Source organism: Epinephelus moara, chromosome 11, assembly GCF_006386435.1.
Source record: "Epinephelus moara isolate mb chromosome 11, YSFRI_EMoa_1.0, whole genome shotgun sequence".
NCBI classification, from domain to species: domain Eukaryota; kingdom Metazoa; phylum Chordata; class Actinopteri; order Perciformes; family Serranidae; genus Epinephelus; species Epinephelus moara.
This window is the reverse complement of record NC_065516.1, coordinates 12,424,228-12,447,829: the sequence shown is the minus strand read 5'-3', so window position 1 is coordinate 12,447,829 and position 23,602 is coordinate 12,424,228. Positions and strand designations below refer to the sequence as shown.

Sequence of the window (23,602 nt, the reverse complement as noted above, 5' to 3'; positions counted from 1 at the left end):
AAATACAAAATAGCAAGAGGCTACTTTCCAACCTTTTGTAATTTTTTGCTGCAGAGACATTGTAGTTTATTATTTGTGACTATAAAAAAAATGTATTTCCTCTTATTCTAAAAGGAAAAAATTACATTTAATGGATTATATCACAGCTGTAGCTACAATTAATACATAAAATTATAGGTGTATTGGATAAAACTGCAACACTAATATGACATGGACTACACAAAAACTTTCAATCAGAGCTGGAGGAAGTACTTAGATTGCTTACATAAGTAAAAGCACCAATACTACAATTTAAAAATTCTCTATTACAAGAAAAATTCTTGCCTTTAATTGTGTTTACTTGAGTAAAAGTACATAATAGAGCAGGGAAATAGAAGCATCAAAAGAATAATCCATTTCAGACGTTCATGTTGTCATATAATATATAATGTGGCCTATATATTGTTAAATATTGTGTGGAGCTAATTTTAACTACTTTATATAGTGCTGGGCATTTTCATCTTGACCTATAGACCATTTACAAGATGGTGATGTGCTTCATTTAAAAACTTCTAATTTTAGAAGTAATTATTGCAATGAAAATAATAAATGTAGTTAAGTAGCACCAAATGTAAAAAGCCAAGTAAATGACTGAATATAACATAAAAACAAAGTTCCTTCATAGTGGTATTCAGGCAGGGACCAGAATGGACCAGCTTCCACTCTTTATTGAAATTGTTATGTAACAACGCCTCCAATTGGCCCGCTTCAAAATTCCAAATTTAATCCACCCCTCTGATTGGACAGTGCTTGGAAAAGGGGCAAGCGGAGGGGCGGGACTTAGCAAAGTCGGGAGATTCGTCAATCTGTGTACAGATTGTCGCGCCGCCAACCGGGGACCACGTAGGAGTACATGTTACTTTTTTTGTTTGCTATTTTGACTATTTTAACATCGAATTAAAGCTCGGAAATGATGGGAAATGAATGAACACCACATGTTTATTTTTCACGGGGTCTCCCTGACGAAGAAATGCACACTGAAGGGCGTTTACCGTGTTTCTTCCAGTGTGTTTTTCCTAACAGGTAGTGAGCCTCAGCGGTCAGTCAGTGTGGCTCTAAAGGGAGACTGAATATCCCGCTTTGTAATCTCTTGACAGCCTTTTTAACCCATCTTTGGTTCGACCGAGGCTTTTAACCAACAACCTACTCCCCCTACAAACATGGACAATGTGTTGCTTTTGTCATTTCGGAGTAGTTTGCTGAATTTGTAACAGGTAGGTTTTTGGTGTTCACTATTATAACCACAGCAACAACCTGTCGTCTTCCCTTGTTAGCTTGTCCACAGCGACCCGTAGTAACAGCAGTAAGGGGGATTTCTGGCTAAAAACGAGTGGAAAAACAAAGAAAATAGGTCGTTTTGGTGTATGTGTGCCATGTCGTAAGAGAGAGAGTATTTAGCATCCAGTGCTGGCTGTTTATATTTAGCGTATGGCTTAATACATGATGGCTGGTGTGGCGCTTTTACCACCGCAATCCTTATAATGTGCACTTTCCCCCCACAGAGAGCCATGAATTCCGCTTTTATTTGACATGCACGTCTCATTTCTTTTCCTCCATGGGTGCAAATGATATTACAGAGGTGTCAGACATTTTTTAATCAAGGCTTGCAGAGAAGCTCGACTATCCACCTGACATTAAACGCCACATTTAAGCAAACGCACGCTCCATTAACTGAATAGGAGTGTTGTGCATGTTTGCCATTAATTGGAATTCATATAAACCCTAAAGTCATGCTGTACTATCTGAAAAATCACAATGATATCCTTCCGTATTGATCTCAGTTTGCTTTATTGTCAAAGCTACTGTGATACCAGCATAGTGACCTTTAGATAAACAGCATTCTTCATTAAGAGTGAAGATGGTTAAGATGTTAGGCTGTCCTTGGTTGACCAGGCTCATCATAAATTTATGGAGCTTTGATGTGACATTAAATGGCTGTAGTATTTTCAAGAATGCATTCCAGGTTATCTTCTTGGCTGCATGGGACAGTGTGGACAGCATTTGCCTAACTAACTTGTGCACTCCTGTGTTCAGATTTCAGCCACTGATGGACATGAAGAAGGAGGACGGTGTGGATTAGGATCTTTTTCCTCTTCCTTTTTCTTTTTTTTTCTTCCTTCTTGTGTTTTTCTGTTTTTTTGGCTTCATCCTCCTCACCTCAATGTGGTCTCTAAAGGACATCTTCCTCCTCTGTGGTTTGAAATGAAATGATGGCAGCACGTTGGAGTGATTCACCCCAGGACAATGAAGAGCGTAAACACACAGCCGTGACTGCGTCTTGCGAGGTAAGACTTTGGATAAAGATGTGTCTGGGTCCCAGGCTGCTACTGTTCACTGTGCTTGTACAGCTCTTGCATGGTGGCTTTTGATTCGTTAGCTACTGTGGCGTATTCACAAGTATTTGCAGATGTATCAAATAAGAAGACTGTGTGTGTGTGACCCTTGGCAGTGTGACAGAGATAATTTTTAATCCTGATTTACCAGATTCCTCTTGGAACATCTATTTTTGATACAATGGAAGCTTTATACTACCACTGGAGTGGAAAACAGCATGCATGTGGATTCAGTGGATATAACTTTCACCTGAAGTATCCATGAAAACCATCAGACTACTTAGTGGCTGTAACTTCATCAGCGCTGCTTCAAAGGTGTCCTCACTTTTTAGAAACCTTGTGACATGCCACAGAAGTTGCAAAGTGTGTCATGCACTCGGAGGGATACAGAGCAGAGTGTGAGCTAAGTGTTGCAGCGCGCAGCACATCACATCTGCCAGTGTTCGGGGTGACTAAGTTCATTTCTGTCTCACTCTGACAACTGTTTAAGTGCACAAAGAGACTTGCTGTGCTAATCTTACTGGGTCTTTTGTGGGTCTGCATGCCAAACTCTGGTAAATGGCACATTGTGGAGCTCATCCCTTTTCTCCCTTACGCTCGGTAGCTTCAATGGTTACATCATTCTAATCATCATCATAGTCCAGCTCGGCTTGATGCATGTCATAACAGCATTGCAGCTGTGGCATGTTTTGGATTAATCCATCATCAGAAAATGGCAACAGTCCCCTGTGTGTATGTGTGTGTGTGGCTGTAATCCTCTTACTATGTCGGAACTAGCTGAGGATGGACGACATAAATCGCTGGGAATGGGGTAAAGCAGCAACCTAAAAGTCGGGACAGCTGATGGAGTAAAGGAGGAGCAGATATTTATTTAAAAACGTCTTACAGTGCAGAGCATTTGCTGCATCAGAAGTAGTTTCTGGCAGTTTGGCTCCTTTTTCTTCGTCTAATGTTTTGTGTACTGTCAGACTGAGAAATCTGAGAATCCGTGAGATAAATACACGTAAGTTAGTTATCATAAAAACCTTTTTCTTTCTTCTCCGCTAGCTGCTTCAAGTGTCATTGCGGTGTGGTTTTCCTCATCTGTTTCTGCAATCTAATAAATGTTTCCCGTAACATCACTTAACTCACCCTCGCTGAGTGAAACTACAACCACCGCAGCCTCCCAAACTCCCAGCTGCTGAGCAGAAGCATCAAAAATACATCAATAAACAAGCTGCCTCTCCACTTCATAGTCTCTGATACTCACAAGCTTTGCTCAGCTTCAATCAATTAATGCCTCTCACACACTTGAAGACTGTGAAAAGACTTTTATAAGATTTGTAAGTCGGACACCTTCTCACATCTAAAGACAATGTGAGTTTTAAGTCACACACTATAAGAGTTTGCAAAGACTGGGGATCTTGCAGGGTCACTATTTGCAAGACTACATCTTGATTCCTCTTGAAATTTTGTTTTTTGGCTTTAAAGGTTGAAAAAGGCACAAGAAAGACGAGGATGCTGTGTGCAGAGGTGTGCTCTGCAGGTGCATGGCTGCTCACTGAATCACCAGGACGCCCTGATAAAAGTGAAATTTGACTCCATCAGTTTTTTAATAACCTGAGGACCAGAACGGTTTTTGGCACAAACACTGCACCGCTGCAGAGGGGGTGACTCACCTGTGAGTCAGTACCGGTGTTTATCCTGATTGTTTGCAGCCCGGGGCTTGACACAGGAGCAAGGCAGGTCTTTTTATCTACCTGATGCCTCCTACAACACAAACACAAATCTCACCCAACTTTCAAGCTTCACTGCCTATGAACTGCCTTCCCCCCTGGGGTCTAATGAGAGCTGAGATCCCCAAGGCGGGATGAACCTCCCTCTCCCCTCACCCCCACTCACTCCACTGCATCATCTCGACTCGCTAATGAGGGAGATTGCAAGGGGCGTTTTCTCTAAGACTACCCCCCTAACACACACACACACACACACACACACACACATACATACAGTCACCCACCCCACCCCACCCTGCTACCGCCAAGCGATGGTAGCAACGCTGGGGTAATTTAGGCACAGCTGCCCTGATCATTAGGGGAAAACACCCCACGTGTGTAACGTCTGCTTCTCTCTCTCTTGGCCTCATTCACATTCCCTTCCTTATTTAATCTGCTGTCACACTGATACTGGCAGAGTTGTCATGGAGCAGCTGAGGCTCAGCTCTAAACATCCTAGAGCAGTGGCACTCAAACTTTTTTCAGTGATGTACCCCGTTTGAAGTGTTTTTTTAAGCCAAGTACCTCCTGACCAGCGCAAAACATTTTTGGTAGGAAAAAAAGCGTGTAGAAGAGGTACGATACAGAGCTGCGCCATTAGAGTCTGATCTACGAAACAACCTTGTGACTAAAAATTGTTAGAAGCCATCACTAAATTCATGGCAAACCATTTTTTTTGTTATTATACGGCAAAGCCAAGATGGCTTTGTAGTTTCATTAAACTGCATATTTTTGATAAATTGCACTTCCATTTTAGTGATATCATTATTTTAGGAATCATGTATGACTGATATTTAAATTAACATTTAAAAAAAAAACCTCACATACCCCCTGCAGTACTCCAAAGTACCCCTTGGGGTACGAGCACCCCCATTTAAGAAACACTTTTGTAGAGGAAGATGACAAAGTGACTTTTTTGTTGTTAGAAACTATGCAAAATAATGAAAATTTATGTAAAGTCCAAGCTGAAACTGGGAATCATATGGCATTTTTGATAGAAAAATTACTTGAACGACTATCAAAATAGCTGCTGATTATTTTTCTGTCAATCGATTGATTGACTAGCCTAATTGTTTCCGGTCTAGCTAGCTCTAGAAATTTCCAATACCATTTTTTCCTTCCTAAATCTGACTCTGTCACTTTAACTTGTGTATTGGCTGATTCCAGGTTTCCGATCCCATACCATTAGGCTACTTAAAAAAACCAAACCTGTATGTGTTTGAAATGACTACTATCATTGTATGCTATGGATCAGGTACCCCATAAACAGAAGGGACTTTCCAGTGTAAAATATTTGCCATATTGCTGCGATTTTGCTAACAGCTAACGTTACAGTGTTTATCGGAAATCAGTCTTTCTTCGCTGTTCTGAAACAGTAGCGGCAAGTGGCTAACTCTTCGTGTAGGCTACTATTTTAAAGTGGCAAAGAAATGATTTCTAGGAAAACTGCTTTTTTCTCTGGGTGTGAAACTATATAATGTAAATCATTTCTGATACTGGTATCGGTATTAAAACAATTCTAGTTAGCTTAGGGGTTGACTTTATGGCTGCCATGTTTGGACATTTATATTTCGAATATCATATAGCACCTGCTCCTCCAGTGAGATCTCTCTGCCGCTGTTGTGTTTACTATTACAATGGCATGTTAGCTATTGTGACGTAATGGAAGCTGAAACGAGTAGTCCATTGGTAAATTGAAAAGAAAAAAAAGACTTGACAGCTTATTTTGATCAATGATCAATCATTTAATTCATTTTTTGTTAGTATAAGTGGCAAATTGATCTAATTTCCAGCTCCAATGTGAGGGCTTTCTCGATTTTCTATGAATGTAAACTGGATATCTTCAGATTTTTGACAGTTGGTCAAAAAAAAGAAGACAATTGATAGACCAAACCATTCATAGATTCATCAAACAAAAAAATAATGAGGAGATGAATTGATTAGAAAAATAGTCATTGGTTGTAGCTCTAAATGGTAGTCAGTGTATGCCTGTACAAGCATTTGATACTTTACTTTTGCTGGTTATCTTTCTGTCTCTATCCCTCTCTTTTCACTCAACATCAGTTTTACATTTTCAATTTTAGTTAGCAAAAAGTAATATTAATTTTTGTCGCCAAGGCATATAGAAAATAAGAATGGTGTATAAAGGAAAGTGGAGCAATAAAGCAAAACAAACACAATGGTGAGGCTCTCTCTCCATGTATTGATCACATCCCTCATTCATGTCGGGGCGGATGAGACCAATGGTGGTGCTGCGAGTGCTGGTGATGCTCTCCGCTTTGCTCTAAATATAGCCCCTCCCAACTCCATAAACCCCTGCTCTTTTTTTCCCTCTCCCCCGTCCACATGCTTGTCTTTCACCCGTCCTCTATTCCCGCGTGTTTTTAGTGATGCTATATTTAACCCGTGGAAAGATGAATGCTGGTGAGGGAAAAATGAAATCACTGTACCGGAATCGGCGTTCGTTTTCTCCTCAGTGCTGTTACAAGCAGTGGATATGTGGCTGTTGGTCAGGACAGTGTCATTTTAGGGGTCTGGGAATGCGACAGTGGTCAGTTTTAGCCATGTGAGAGGCTGTTTTTTCTCTGTGGAAACTAGGAAGACTCTCTTTTCCACATACATACCCAGATGGTAACAACTTACATTTCCAGTGTCACATCCCAGCCCTAATTAAACTCCCTATGATCTCACTTTTTTGAAAGTCTGATGGGTTTATTTTAGACATTGCAAGGAAAAAAGAAAAGAGAGAGGAGATTACAGTGTCTCCTAAAGGAAATGCCCCACGCTTTCATCAGTGTTTAGAGCTGTGGCAGTTCATCAATCAAAGCAGCGGCAAAACGATTTTGATTTGCATTCATTTGAAAAGCAAATGTGTCTCACGCAGCACATCAGGGTTCTTTCCCATTGAGCAAACAAGACACTGACCTGGACATGAACCGGCTTCTGTCTTAGCTCATACACTCACAGAGAGAAAGTGTCCTGGGAATAACCAGGAGCACGCTCTCTGAAGGGTTTCCCCGCAGTTTGGAAACACCAGATCTGTCTTACGGTCACCATCATCATACTGCAACTGGCGTGTTTATTTTGGCGTCTCCTTATCGGAAACAAACTTCCCCAGCTATTGTCGCTATTTTTTCCTGGAAGAGATAAAAAGGGAAATCTGTACGCGTGCTGCGTCGCACTCAAGGTCATCCAAAGTATGTGTGCATGTGCTGGGCGGCCCCCTTATCTTTTTACCTCTTGTGGAGAGATGACGTTTGTGCTCAGCATGGCTCCTCTTCATGTCATCCTTCAGTGTGCTAAAAGCCCGCACAGTCACACTAGATGCCATTATTCCGCTGACCACAGGCATGGATGGATGATTGATGGATGGAGGGAGGAAGGGAGGGAGCAGGAAGAAGGCAGGGGTCACAAAGCAGATAAAAGTTTACCAATGGGAAAAAATACCCCCCTTTTCAGTTGGGTTGGGTTCACCTTTGAACCTGTATTAGTTTTGGTACCTAGAATTTGTACCGTTACCCACCAGTACCTTTTTTTGCTACCTTGCTTTATCTGTAATAATTATTTTTCATGTCATGCCAATTGGCTCAATATCAGTCTCTCCTGCCAAGATGCCCCCCGTCCATCTGTAAGACAAAGGAAGGGCAGGAAGAAGATGGTGAGAGTTTGTTAGGGGGAGGGTTGCAGACGCAGGCAGACAGGCAGAACAGAACCAGTCTAATGCTCAGTGAGGCTGAGACGCTATCCATTACACATGCCCAAGGCATCTCCGTCAAAACACTCGCCCCCCTATCTGGCTCTATCGCTGGCTCCAAGACATGACATACACTAGTCAGGAGCGTGTGTGTGAAGAGCATTTAGAGCTCACTTTATCTGCAGGGCTCATTTCTTAAGGCGGTGTCATATTTTACACTGTAGGCTCTATAAACCACAGAATTATGCAATGCACTGTGTAGCTGGTGGTAGATAATAGATGTATAGAGTAGATTGCCGCCATGAAGCCTTTTCACACAAGACAGACCATAGATTTCACATGACAGTGCAAGTACACTGAGATTTAAGTGTCTTTCATCCATTTCCAGTAAGAAATTTTTTCCTATGACTCTTGGCGGCACTTTTACTTTTTTGTTTTGTATGTAAAACCGCATATAACCACGTGTGTATGAGCGGTATTTGTTTTTAATCGACTCTTATGTAACAGGGTGTTATCAGGACATATCTTAACGCGCTTGTATTAATGTGGGCTTTTGAGGTCTTGGCAGGAAACCACATTATTTCCTGTCAGCGTCAGCAGTGGAAATGAACAAGGGCACCCTGATGAAGGAATGATTTCATGAATGGATGACAGAGAAGCCACCGAATGGCAGAGCCACTCTGGCTCTGGGGGGCTCTCTGATTGGCTGGGGAAGCTTCTGGAGCTCAAGACTGAACAAGTCGTCTGTGACAGTAAATATAATTCCCCCAAATTGACCGCAACGGCCTAATTGTAGGCTAGCAGTTATTGCTAGAGAAACCACTGGTTTATGTCATATAAGAAAAGGCCAACATGCTGTCAGTTAAAATGGGCGAATATTGAAAACATTATTTTAGACAGATTTGGGGGTTAGAAATGTAATATTTTCAGACCTAACAAGACGAAATGAAACAATGAAACAGTGATTTTCCACAACAATTTAATGTCTTTGAATTTTGGACTGTTAGTTGGACACAACAAGCTATTTAAAGACATACCATTTTTGAATTTTTATAGACTAAACAATTATTCAAAGAGGAATTAATCAGCAGATTACTCAGTAGTGATCTTTTGTTCAAGTTCTAAAAATCGCAGGTTGGACCCCATCAACGGCTGATGGACACTAAACTCCACCTGCAGTCTTAATAAATTGGACGAGACTGCAGTGGAAAAAACTGCTGACTAAAAAGTAATAACTCTCTTTCATCTATATTTAATATCTCATCTGTCAACCATCTCAATAAGCCTCAGGTCCCCACATGACTGTCATGAAGTTATATTCCTGACGTCCACGTCTATTTTCTGTCAGTGAAATGACCTCAGCATCCTTAAAGCATGCATGCACTCCCTGTTGTTTTGAACACCAGGAAGGGTTTGGGACTGTGTGTGTGTGTGTCCAGAGAGCACCACAAGATCCATAACTCACAATTGATTGGATTATATTAGCTTCAGCGTGGGGGTAGGGCACATGCTTTTACTCTTTGCTGTCCTCCTGCTGCTGGCTTTTGATTGGGGGGTGGGGGGGAGTTGCAGCTCATACACGTGTTGCTGCATGATGTCACAGCGGTTTGCTGCTGAGATGTTGTTCATTGAGAGTTGTGCGATATTATGTTTGCAATTATTCCAACACAAACTGTAGCTTTTTTTCTTTTAATAAAGATGCAAGTCCTCTTCCCCTGCATCCATGGGCAGATTATGGGACAATGGGTCCCTGGGCAGAGATATGCAAAAGGCCCCACCACCTCTCGTACATAGACGCAGTACACAGGCTTTGTAATGATTTTGCCTGTTTTTTTGTAGTTGTTATGTGTCTTTTTGTGGTTTTGTCTCTCTTCGTAGTTAATTTGTATCTCTCAAATCTGTTTTGTGTGTCTTTGTGGTGGTAATTTTGTGTCATTTGAGGTGCTTTTGTGTCTTTCTGTAATTGGTTTTTCATCTGTGAGGTAATATTGTATCTCGTTGAGTTAATTCTTTGTCAATTTGAGGTAATCTTACGTCTTGTTGTGGTTGTTTCATGTATCTTTGAGGTGACTGTCTCTTTGGGGTAGTTGTGTGTCTCTTTGAGGTAATTTTGTGTCTCTTGGCAGTTCCTTTGCATCTCCTTGTGGTCTTTTTGTGTCTTTTTATGTCATTTTTAGTCTCTTCCTGGTTGCTTTGGTGTCTCTGGGGTAATTCTGTGTCTCTTTATAGTTGCTTAGTGTCTCTTTGAGGTAATTTTATGTCTCTGTGGCTGTTTTGTGTCTCTTTAAGGTAATGGTGTCTCTTTGAGGTTATTTTGTGTCTTTTTCTGGTTGTTTTGCCCCCTTAGTAGTTTTTTGTGTCTCTATGCAGTTCCTTTGCATTTCCTTGTGGTCTTTTTTTGAGTCTCTTCCTGGTCAGTACATGTTAATTTGAGTGGCATTTTGCAGGTGAAGGCCAAGGGTGAGTCCTGACATTTTGAGCCCCTGGGCTTGTGCCTGGTAGGCCTGTTCAGTGATCCATCCAATCCTGCATTGTTAATATCTAAAAGATTTACTCAAAACATTTTTGTAAGCTTTTCCATCTAATTCAAAAGGTAGTTTATTATTTTGGAACGTTTCCCTGCATTAAGGCGACTTGTTAGATTCGCCTGACCTAGATAATTTTGTGAAGAAGATTTGCTTGTATTAATCCCTTTGACTTCTTACGCATGTGCAATGTTTTGTTTTAAGTGTAAGATGGAAAACAGGGACTCTGATGTGTTTCATTATGCCAAGAGGAAGCTGGCAATCTGGAGACAGCTGGGCGGTTTGGGCTGACATCACATTTTAATTTTAGTCTTGGATCGCAGAGAATTTGTTTTGGTCGTGTCTTACATGTTTTACCCCCTATGTGATGAAAGCAAAAACAAGTTTTTGGTTTGTTCTGCTGAGTTTGCCTCATTTTTTATTTTCGGTTTGATAATAAGCATCTTCTTCCAGTGAATCATTCGCACTGGGGGTCTGGCCTCCCAAGTTAAGCAAAGCAAAGAGGTAGTGTGTTGATCATTGTGAACGCTAGGCGGGTTAAGAGTTATGGGGGGCAAACAGAGGAGAGCAGTGAGTGATCACCTCCCCAACCGGTCTGTTGATGGTGTGTAGTGGGGCCCAGGGTTGCCATGTCTGGTCACCGAGTGTGGCCTGTGGGACTTGGCTGACCTTTCTGACCAGACTGTGTGTGTAGCCTCATGACCTAACACACAATCTTGTGTCTCTATTATCACTCAAGTTGTCTTTACCCTTGTATTTCTGATATATCTATCTCTGAATGAAAGCATGTTGCTGCACCTGTGCAATTACCAAAGTTGTCACAGTGGTGTCTTGTGTTTTAGACTTCCTCTTCCACAATAGACATTGAGCTTTTGTGGTCAGTTGATATCCTGGGGGCCGTGTAAATGAGGAAAAGAGAAAAAAAAAGTCTGAGACTGGGTCGACACTTAGTTCTAAAGGATTATTAAAAATGTATGAATATCTTAAACCCCACCTCAGGCTTCTCCTTGCTCCTAAGTGGTTGTGGCGTTTTTCATTTGAAGTGAGCTTTAGAGCATCTCACTGATGAAGCTGCCTCACAGCTAATGTCACAATCACAACCATCTGGACGTCATACAGCATCAAAGGGTGGAAGGAACATAAACAACCCCAGACAACTATTTACTGGCATCCAGTAGTTTTCTTAATTCTCTCTTCGTGCATTTCCGGCATATTTTCCTCCCTCAAAAGAACGATTTCTTTGACATCCCACAGTGACAGGAAGTCTTTAACTTAAGTTAATTTGCTTAAGAGAGCCGACTTGAGTTTTTGCTTTGCAGTGGTGGTGGGGGCTGCGGTACTCCTCTTGCCTTTTGTCAGGGAGTCTACCCCCTGCAAAGTAGTTTTTTTTTTTTTGCAGAGTAATGAAATAAATAACTGAGATGGGATAGAGTCCCGCATTGCTGGCAAAGTGCAGAATCAGTCAGGTTTGCAAAGGTTGCATAGTCATCTTCTCTGTGGGTTTTAACAGGATCACACAGACAACTTAAACCCTCTTGAGTTGTTATGAGCCTTAGGTGTATTTTCACTTTAATGAGAGACAGCAGGGGAAGGTGCACGCTGAGTCAATGACAGAGACCTTTCCTTAGCTGTGGCCAGAGAGAAGAGAAGGAAATGATTTTGTCCCTGGTCGTGTCCTGCATTGCGGCCTGACGTTTGATGAATTAGAGAGAGCCTCTGTTGCTCTGATTCTCAGGCTGCCTCAGCCTGGTACGACTGCGGAGACGAGCACAGGGAGGCACAGCCAGCTGGGAAGAGACACCATCACAGGAAGAGAGTCAAAAAGAGGGAGGGTTACCAAAATGCAGTGGCTGATGACAAGAAAAAGTGCAGCCTGCTCCGTCGTCTTTTAGGCTTTTCCTCCACCGGTCAGTCTGCATTCTGCTGCGTAACCATGGTGATGCCTCTCCTGCACGGCGATACTCAGGTGGACTTCTTTGCTCCGGACTGCTGATAACTCCTTCCTGCTGTGTCCCTCTCTCAGACACATCTATAATAATCCCCTGAGTTTTTGGCATGACTCATTAACATATTGCTAATGAAGCGCGGAGGTGGCGTCGGCCACGGCGGATAGGATGCCTGCTGGGTTCGCAGATGGGCACGGAGATGCACCCTTTGCCTTCTGCTGGTGATTCCCTCCCGCCTCCTTGCACCCTCCTCTCCGTCAAGGTGGCATCGAGGAGCGTTGCAGCCAGCAGGGTGCCGCTAGGAACAGCAGGGTTCGGTACACACAGCTGAGGGGCAGGTGTCTGGGCAGCTTGGGTATCGTCAGTAAAACGTAAAATGGCTCATCTGAAAGTTCTCGACTGTATGCTTAACAACAACTGGAGCCTGATCTGCGATCTGTACTGCGCCTGGAGCAATCAGGTCAGTTTTATTTTTGTTTTGTAGGCATTTGACTTGTAGGATCGACACGGCAAAGATGGAATTTATTCTTTCTTTTTTGATATAAATCTTTGTCTTTTTTATTGATAGTGACAGTAGAGCTAGATGGGTAACATGGCGAGAGGGATAAGGGGGTGATATGCAACAAAGACCCTGGCTGAAATCATACTGGGGACTTTGGGATTGCTTCATATAGTACACATCCTAACTACTAGGCCGCCACAACGCCCCATTAGTTTCTAATGATATGGCAAACTGGCAGCTATTTAGGCATCACACTAGTAACCCTCTGGCTGCAAGACAGTGTCTTCCGCAATGGTGTGTCCCACAACATTGGAACTAGTTGGCCCTTGTCCGCTGTTTTTCAGCTGGTTCAGCATGTTTAATCAGCGTCAGAGACAGTGGAGCCCATTGGTGACAGAAGTCACTGATTGGTAGCTCAGCTCAGTGCAAGAGAAAAGAAACAGAAGTGAGGAAAGCACACAAATGACCAAGGCCAAGAGTGTGAGAGATGGAAACAAACTTGTTAGGTAAGCTCTTAAGCAGAAATGCTTCATAATCATTTGTGTTATTGTTGATTAGTGTGCGGTAAATATCCTTTGCTCTTTTTAATTTTAACATTGGGTTTTGTCGTTAATGTTGACAGCAGGGCTGAAAATTGGCACCAGAAACCAGCAAAATGCTGGTAGAATATACAAGTGGCCAGTAGATTGCTTCACTCACCAGCCAAAAAAACAATGGCTATCTATTGAGTGGCTGGTGAGTTTTGGAATCAACCAGCCATCGTGACAGGTGGACAAAAAAGTTAATATCCAACTCTGGCTGACAGGCTAACTAGCATCTTGATTCCATACTGTCCATCTTCTGGTTTCCATTTTTGAATGATGAATGCAGACTACTGCCCCCTGCTGCTATGGAGAACGCAGAATGTGTGTGCTATGTCGCTGTTGGCTGTATTCTTTGAGGTGTGTTCAAGTGCAACTCTTTGGCAATGCAACAGTTGGCCTTCATTGCTGCCAGTTCGTTGGTGTTGGTTTGGTGTGTCTGTGCCTTTGTGATATGGCCAAAAATTTCTATCACAGTATATCATGGCAAAGCAGTGTTTCCCACAGGACAGGAATCTATTTGTGGTGGTGTGGTCCGGGGTGGGGGGGGCNTGTTGGTTTGGTGTGTCTGTGCCTTTGTGATATGGCCAAAAATTTCTATCACAGTATATCATGGCAAAGGTTCGTATCATGATACAGTAAATGTTCTGTAAATTCAATTGAGAAATGGTTTGAAATAACCATACCATCTGTAATCACATTTATTATTTTTTTAATAATTATTTTCCTCTTTTATTTGGAACTTCCATACAAATGAAAAAAACAAAACAACTGCCCCACCGGTGGACACATTTCAACTGTTATATACCGTCATATTGCCCAACCCCAGCCACCCTTCCTTTTAATGAGCTTGTCTTCCTCGCTTTCTACTGTTGCTCTCTGGAGTCCTCCAGGAAAGGCATCCCTGACATCCCGTGTATTAATAGCCAGAATTCATTCAGGAGTGCAGCGTGGAACTGGAGACTCAGGAGTGCTTGGCATGCTGACCTCTGGGTGTCCCAGCTCTTGCATAGAGAGTGCCTCGTGCAGCTGCAGGTGGCTCAATACTACACTTGATTTTATCTTATCAAGTTATTTAACAAGTCATTCTTGCACTTGTATCAGTCTTTCTCTTAGCTTTGCATTTTTTGTAGTAAATGACATGAAGACATTTCACACTCTTTTGCAATTAAAATATCTCGCAACAGGTGGAACAACATTGACATTTTTCCTCCCATTGGCAGTTTAGAAACTGCAAATTTTGGATGTAGTCTCAGATCAAAGGCTGGCTGTTAAAGTCCAGTAGAAGATGCTCTCTTCTAAGAGGATGGGATGTTAAGTGCAAGGGTGCAAAGGTTGAAGCCTGTCTATGTTCAGAGAATGACGTGTTTCCCTGTGAATCTGAGTATATGAATGTGGACGTTCTCTCTATCATACAGTGTTCTTTGTGGTGCTATCATGTATGTGTCCATTTGTCTCTATATGCTCAGAAGTCAACTTGGCCCCCTTACTAACACTTCATGTCTCATGTACATGCCTTTTCGGCTGTTTCACTGGAAACTCACACAGACAGCTCATTGTTTCATGCATTTTTGTCCCTCTCTCCCCTTTTTCATTTTGCTGTGGAATGCCTGATGTGAGGAGTAAAGAAGTCTTGCCGTGTCAAGCAATGCAGCCGAGCTGCTCTCTGGTATGCCCCTTCCCCTAATTTAATTTTAGCAGTGCTGAAAATTGTTTGCGTCCCAAGCCGAACTGATAGGCCTCTGTTTCCAGAGAGCCTCTGCTGTCCGAGGCGCTGAAAACGGCCTTTGTGCGCCAGTAGCACAGCACAGAGGCCTCATGAAATATTTACAGGCTAACACCTGGTGTGAGATCGAGAGGGAGAGCGGCCAGGGAACCGACAACACTGCCACCAATAACAGCAAGGCCTCGGCTCTATTAATATGTTGGCCTGCCAAAAATATTTGGATTGTTATCATTTGATCTTCAGCATACTAATGAACAATAGCATCCATTTAAGTCTCAGTGAAAAAAAAGAATGAAAAACAGTCACAAAACTATTTAGAGCTGAAACAGTTTGTCAGTTGATGGGTTTGTTGCTCAATAGAAAAATAATCAATCAATCTTTCTTTTTTGTTTTTTCAGAAAGAAAACATTCTCTGGCTCTAACTTGTCAAATGAGAGGACTTTTTTAAATTGGGTATCTTCAGGTGTCAGACTTTTGGTAGTTGTGATGGTCAGTCTTTGACATGTCAGACCTATCGATAATGAAAATAATTGTTAGAGGTTGTTATATTTTGCGCCAACAGGTGTTATAAAAACGCATCCAGATTTTGGACCAATGCATCCCTCACTGCCAATCCCATCAAATCAAACTATTGGATTACACCAGCCCATTTTACGCAGAGATCCCGCAATACTGTCGCAATGAAGACCCTTCATTACGCCGACTCTGCATTTTTACACAGAACCAAGCAACACCTGTATAATGCTGCCCCAGTGTGTAATTTTTGATAGCATGCTGTATTTGGGAAGCAAAAGAGGCATGATGGGCACGACATGAAACACAAAAGCCATGGCTAGTGTGACACACAGTGTAACTAGAGTTGTTCCGGTATTGATACCAGTGTCGATACAGACACTGCTTAAATTGCTGGATCGGGTATCTACACGGTGTTCCAAATGTCAGCAATGTGGCGATATTTTACATTGGGAAGTCCGACCAGTAAATGCAACATGTGTAGTATGCAAATCTTTAGTTTCGAGGGGTGGCACTAGTGTTGCCAATTTCAACACTGACATCATGTTTTACAAAGCTGTCAAACTTTTTGTGGCATCGGCTGATACCCAAGTTCAGCAGTCCGGCAGTACTTTCTAAACAGTGACAATGGAATGGAATAACATTGTAATAATAATTATTTACTGTCTCTGTTATATGGCAGTTGATCTCGTCCTCTGCTCAGAGGGTACGGAGCTCCCGAACCTCTTTATCAACCCAATTTCAGGACATTTTTGGTTGCTATTCTTCTTCTTTGAGTTAGCTGCTAACTGCTGCTAGCTGCTTTTTTAATATCCCGGCGGTGGGTGGCACGCATAAGATGTCGTCAAAATGTCACACCCATCCTGTTCTGCCAGCTCACACTTTACACAGACGTTTATTCAGCTGTGTTACTACCTCTGCTGCTGGCTTAAAGGCGAGTCAACTCTGTCCCCCCATCCTGTGTTTGTACATTTTATACAGAACATCAGAGTGTAATAACGGTGCAAAATTCCAGCCTTGAACAGGCTGTTAAAAAGGGCTGCTGTAAAATGTTGCTTTCTGCATTACTTCCTGCTCAGATTATATCTGAAAATATGATAGTACATGTAAGATGTAAGATAATGTTCCATTAGACTTTTAAATGGTTGCATACTCAAGCTACATCATTTCAAAGCGCCCATTATGGCAGATGTTCTTCTAAAACAAACAAAGATAGCAGTAATCCATCGCTGGTTGTTGTGAGAGCCCTTGGACATGTCTGAGTCTCCTCACTTTGTTCTGAGGACTAGTTTTAACATGGCACTAGGGGGTTAAACAGGAGAGTCTGTGTGTCAGAGGGCGCACTGTCACGACCCTACTCTGTCAAAAACCTCAAAGAGCAACCAGGATTAATAATTCATAGATGAGGAAACCAATTATACAGGGCTTTGCTCGCATCTAGTTGGGGGGACCCTGGGGACCCTAATTGGCCCACCTGCTCTCTAGCTCTGAAGGGCTGGGCTGAGGTTGCTGGCTGGATGTGAGGGTGACATGCATGTCCTCTCTTTGTTTGGGTGCTCCCTGCTCTGAGCTCTTTATGTGGGGGGATGGCTTCCTCAGCGGTGCATTGGAAGCAACCTCAAACTGACATCCCTGAAGTGACGGACCACACCCAACTCAGCAGACGGGGCTTCCCATGTGCCCCACTATGCTGTTTGTGGACAAAGAGACAAGGCCAACAAGATATAACAAAAATTCAGATGATTTAATAGGAGGGCAATATCTGGTAATTATTTTTCTTGTATTTTATTATATTGAATTATATATCCTTTGATCGGTTCGGAAGTTTTGATGGGCATTTTTTCACTATTTTCTAACAATCCAGAGGCTAAACGACGAATAAATTAATCGTAAAAGTAATTCAGAGATTGATCAATAAATAAGATAATCCTTACTTTCAACCCCAATGGTTTTGTCTATAAAAAGTCAGAGAATAGTAAAAATATTTGGTTCTTAACGTCTAATTTTCCTGATGTTTAAACAGATGGATAAACTTGGATGAGTCAACTATTCTAAAAGTAAGGAAACACTCAAAAAACTCAAAATTTAGCACAGTTTAAACAATAAGTTTGAAAAGTGTCCAGAAAAATTTTGTGTTTAACAGCCATTGACAGTTCTAAAAGTGGGTTAATGGGAAGCAAAACAAGTGCTAAAATATTTTGTCGATAAATAAAAAAAAAAACAGAATAAAAGCAGAAAATTGATCTGCAGCAAATTTGACAAGCAATTAATTGTCTTTTTTGCAATAATGCCAAAACATTCACGAGTTTTGGACTCACAACAAGTAATATGAATATGTCCTTTTAGGCTCTGGGAAATTGTGATAAATAGGTTTTATACTATATCATTGTCCAGACTGGATAATAGTCTATTTTCTAGCTGTGAATTTGATCAGTAAGTAAAATAAATATTTGTTGCAGCCCTAAGCCAAACTAAACTAGTAAACTAACAAATGCTAAAAACATACTCGAGTAAAAAGCCACCCCTGGGCTCTTTGTACTGTTGTATCCAACCTTTCTTTGGATGCTGATTTGGGTCTCTGATGTGCATCAGCCCACTTTTTTTCTAGTCTCTGTCTGTCCCTTTCTCTCCTTTCTCCTTCCATCTCCATTTCTTTTTTGTGGAGAGGAATTCCAGGCTGTTGGCCCGCACAATCGCCCTCCTATTAGCATATGAAAGCAGCCGAGGGGCAGTGAGTGAGGCGGGAAAAAGGGAGGGAAGGGTAGTCATAAAACTTCCAAATCAGTCCCAAGAAGACAACTTTTAACCAGTCTCATGGTAGCACATGTGCCTATGTGGCACATATTTCCCTCAGGGAAGTCCTTTATACTGTAATGCTAAAAGAACATAGTTAATTTGCTCTTTCTGTTTCATCCCCGTGGTTTTATTCATGGACATTGTTCTGTGTTGAACTGTTCCGCCTGACAGTTGCAGCATGTCAATGATAACTGACAAGCTTATCTTTTCAGCCACGGGCAACAACTCTTGTCTTCAACCTAAGATGTGATATTGCCTGCTCCTTATACACTTGTCTCAGGCATAAAATCAATCAATCTGAAGGATTTGCCTCGCTCCTTTGAGATCTTAATGTGGTCCCAAATGAAGCCGCATGGCATTGTAAGGTGGGTAAATGTGAGAATGCCGTCTATATTTGAAAATGACAAATGTTTGCCGGTCGTTTTTTGGTGCATTACTTGCATCAGTTGGAAAGAAGACTGACCTGGTTATTCTGCTGAGTTTCAGCAGTTCATACTCAGCTCTGTCCTATTCTGTGTGATCAGTGTTGTATTTTATTGTAGCAGAACACACAATCTAGAGGCACTTTATCAGACAAGTTTTCATAGCAGGCATATCAGGGTACCAGAAATGTAGTAGTTGATACCAATACCACCAAATTCCATGCCCAATTTGATATTGTGGTTAAAAAACAAATAAAAAGCAAGAAATCCCATGCGCTTAAACATACAATCCATTATTAAAAACATTTAAATCAAAATCAATTTAAATTTTATTAATCCTTGATGATCCGCCTCGAACGCAAAGTACTCGTCTTTGTGGATCCATGAGATTTTGTGGGCCAGGAAACATGTATTAATATACAGCCTGCACTGCAGTATATTAACATATTTCTCCTCCACTGTTGTTCTGCACTTGTACATATAATATGTTAAAGTTGGTCTTTGTGGTAAGCTGTTTGTCCCCCCTCCACTGGGGTTGGATGACTTGGTAAAAAGTGACAGTGATGAGCACAGTGTTTTACCCTAAGTTGAACATTTTTTAACTCTCAGCATGTGCAGCACTGAGCTCAGAGCAGATGCTTCAGGCCTCTTTTCTTTTTGACAAGTCGAGGTAGAGCTGTCACTGCAGCTGCAGTTGTCACCATCTTCCACATGCTGTCATTGTTTTTCCGTGCTAGTCGGCCTTCTTCTTCTTCCTTTGGCATGTAACGGCGGACTAGAACACTTGTAAGTGCTGCCCATCAGGTCTGAAAAATATTGCTTTCTCGTTACCTGTGGTACCTACAAGTGGCAACTTCCGGGGCTGAAAATAGAAGCCAACAAAAAACTGCAGTTCCTTTAATGGCCAGTTGAGGCTGTCTCAAAAAGTCAGCCCCCACAGACCCCTATGTTAAAATGCTCAACTTAACGGCAAAAATAAACATGTTTACAGCCTGGTACGAAAAACAGTTTTGGTCTCTATAGCTAATCTCCCCCTTATGACAACTGAGTGTTTATACAAGTCACCAGTTTACATTTTATTAAGGCTTGGCAACGGCTGAAATGCTGAACTTGAGGCTTCAAAACGGGAGTCCACAAACCAATGGGTGACGTCACGATAGCTACATCCATGATATTTACAGGCTATGGGTAGCTACAGTGCTGGAGAAAAATGAGTACCCTAAAGTTTTCAAAGTTTGGCATTGACTTGGCAGAGATAGTTCAGAATAGATTGCTGCTACACTGCACCTGATCATGTCTGTAGAAGCATCACTGTTTTGAAAAAGCTTTGTTTCCTCTGTCCTCAGTGCAATGCTTCTTCAGATTTATTTGTTGTAGAGAACCATTAAAGCATTGCTTTCAAGTGTGAAGCCTCCCTCTAGAGGAGGAGATGCATTTTGAAATATGTGCAGCTGACTGGTGGACAAACTGTACGGCATGTGTGTTGTGTTAGGATGCACTGAGGCATTAAACTATGAAGCAATACCTCCCACTGAGCCAGGCTAATGTTTACACACACAGAGGACAGTTTTAAGCCCCGTGACAAAGATTATCTTGTGATACCTGAACCTCTGACTTGCACCTCTTAGCATCTTGATGGGATCATGTTGCAAGCACCAATAAGGCATACGTTTTGATTTTGTAATTTATGCTTTTACAGTGATTTCGAGCAGCTGAGTTATGGAAGATGTGTGTGGCATCAAGAGTGTTAAACATGTTAATCCAAAATAAAACTAAATTAATGTCAAGTGTGAAGTAGAAAAACGTCAAAAAGAGTCACAGTGAATTATTAAAATTGTCAGAATGCCAAAGATGCTAAATCAGCTTGTAGTTTTTACTCCACTTCAAAAATAGGTCACATTTGATACGCCAGCATCAAGAAATGTAAGATATCCCTCCCGTGGCTACTCTTGCTGTGTCATTGTCCCTCTGTGCAGCTGCAGACTACGGGGTTTTCTTCAGCGTAGACTCGGGGCATGTCTGCCTGTGGTCGTAAATTTGAGCCGTACTGTAGTCCTCAGCAGTTTGGCTGAGTTTGTAGTGAAAAGCGGCGTGAACAGAATGCTGATTCACCTCATGCTGCCACAGTAACCCCCCCTCACTCCCCCTCCTCACGCCTGCACACAGACACATAATCCCTGTGACATATGTGCACAGAGCTGCAGTAAACATACAGGGATGCTGTTTGTAAAGGTGTGTGTGGCAGAATTACAGAATAGAAAGTGTCTCTAGAGGCTTGGCTCAGCAATACTAAGAAACACTGTCAGTGTAACCTTGGTAACACAGATAAGGATGGCACTTTTCTGCTGTAATATTTCGAGTGTTCTTCTCAGCCGGAGGAGAGAAAAGGAGAGAAGACAGCGGAGGACGTGAATAAGAAGTAGCTGGATGCTGCTGAGTCTGCTTGGCCCGGATGATGAAAAACCGGCTTGGAGAAGATGCAGCTCTCTTTGGTGCAATGCAGACAGGGCTGGGAGGAGCCTCGCCAGTGGGTGGAGCTCTCTGTGCATGCATGTGTGCGTGCAGGAGGGCGCCTGTGACTGTGTTTATTCAAAGGTGTTGTTTGTTTTCATCTATAAGTGATTAAACATTTTGCCCAACCCCCCCCTAGGCTCCCTCTCCCTCTCAAGGTGAGGTTGTAAATATTGCCGGCACGCTCAAAGAGAATGGGGTTGCTATGGTGATTTTTTTTTTTCTTTACATGTGTGTTTTGAATGCCAGAACCAGCCACTGTGGTGCACGGTACATCTAAACTCGAGCAGTTGCGTCATGTAAGACAGTCGGAGGGTGGAGCAGGGGGGATGAATAATCCCTCTGCAGAGCTCTGACAGAGAATCCATAGATCACTGGTGTGTGTCGGTCACCCTCTCTATACTCTTCTCTGCTACTGCTATCACAGCTTGTCCTTCATAGTGTCATTGAGCTAACACGGACTGATCACTAACTTCAGGAGAGTAGTTTGCAGGCACTATGGTGTTAAATATTTAAAAAACTCAAATCAGGCATCATGCCCTTCCAGCTCTTCTATAAAATGGTGAGCCCGGCATATTTTTCTGTTTTCCTCACACAGCCCTGAGGCATCCCAGCAAAAGAGGCGTTAATTGGCTGCCTGCTCAGTGCCAGAGCACGCTATTGGCCAGGCGATACAGGCTTTACAGCGATCCAGACAGCGATAATGATGCCCTCTGTCCAGTGTCAGTCAGTGTGCGCCGTCCGCTTTGTTCCGATGCCGACGAGACAGCGCTGCATTAGCATTCAGATCACCTCCACACCTACGGTCCTCCGACGGAGATAGGCTGAGCCCTGATTTACTAATCAACAGTGATGAATTGCAAGCAAAACCAATCTGACAGTGTCACAGCAGAGGTCACCAGAGGAAGATGGTGCCAAATTTGCTATTTTTTGCAAATCTGAATACCTCTCCGCCCGCTCTAGGAAAGCTATTTCGCTGCCATTGTCTGTCTTTATTACACAAATGACATCCATCTGTTTCTGCCTCGCTGTTTTCCTTTGGCTTTCTATTTTTTAAAGGGGCCTGTGCGTGCATGCCAGAGAGAATGGCTCACTCAGTCGACTTGAGTGTTTACTGTGGTGATGGAGAATGCAATGGACACTCCCTCTCCTCTCCTGTTAAATGGGGCCTGAGGAAGATTAGAAAACAGCCTGATAAAGGCAGAAAAAAAGAAAGAGCGGTGCCAAGGAAAAGAGACGCGGGGCTAAAGCTTGAGATCCTAAAGTTGAGGTTTTAATGTGCTGTGAGGTGCAGTGAGAAGGAGCAACAATAAAGGATAGGAGATGGAGGAAAAGAGGAAGAGATGAGGAGTATGAGGTTTTTATTGTTTCCAGCTGGGCCTGGGTGTGGTCATCATGGCCTGGAGACCTGCTGTGTTCAGTTCTGCTCCGAGTCCTTCTTCACAGTCTCCGACCCATCTGCCAAATGGCTTCTCTGTGTGTTGTTTTGTGTCTGCATATGGTCCTGCACGTGTTCGAGTTAATGGTGATTTAATCGTGTTGTTGTGTGATATTATTATTTCGAGCTGAGGTATTTACATCTCGGGGATTCATGTGCAAATTGGAGCAGGTTGAGGTGGTGTAGGATACAAATCAGCTGCTGCAGGAATCAAACTAGTGCCGTTTCCATTGCAGGGTGAAATATTGAAATAGTAGGAAACCCTGCAAGTGGAGTATGTGCGTCCAGGCCGTAAATCTAATTGGACGGCTGCTCTGTTTTTTATTGTTTGCTGTGACTACCATCAGTTTTTGACATGTTTTATTCTCTGTTGAGGGTCAGCCGAGGTAGTGACAGTGGTGTGACTTTGTCAGCACTTCCTGTCCAAGCTGGCATACATCCACATTGTCAGCACTTTCTCCATTTTCTATGACTGGGAGACAAACCGCTAATACATCTTTTTGTCATGTTGATTATAAGAGAGCTTCCATGCCAGGAAAAAATGCCTCTTTTTTGTGTGTTTCAGTCCCCCCCCCCAAAAAAAGCAAAAAAAAAAAAAAGCACCAAACACCTGCAAATTAATCAGTGCTTAAAAGTTAATTTGCGAGGAGACATTCCCTGTTATTTTGTTGCGCCACAGTTTGAATATGATTCAACACAGTGTACAAATGGGATGGAAAAAGCAACAAATACGTGCAGAACAGCCAAACATCCAAACAGTTACGGGAAGAAAACAGGCTGCCAGATGGACTTTGAAAAGGCTCCATTAGTGAAAACGCCAGT

The 23,602-nt window shown here is 42.4% G+C and overlaps 1 protein-coding gene across 1 annotated transcript in view; it reads left to right on the top strand.

The window, feature by feature from the left end:
- The first annotated feature begins 857 nt into the window (after positions 1 to 857).
- Positions 858 to 23,602, top strand: part of LOC126397681 (rho GTPase-activating protein 21-like) — a 108,303-nt gene continuing 85,558 nt past the window's right edge. Inside the window, exons 1-2 of the mRNA XM_050056611.1 lie at positions 858 to 1,253; positions 2,074 to 2,324. Coding sequence (XP_049912568.1) covers positions 2,247 to 2,324 — 78 coding nt within the window. The 5' untranslated portion in view covers positions 858 to 1,253; positions 2,074 to 2,246. The remainder of the gene's footprint in view (positions 1,254 to 2,073; positions 2,325 to 23,602) is intronic.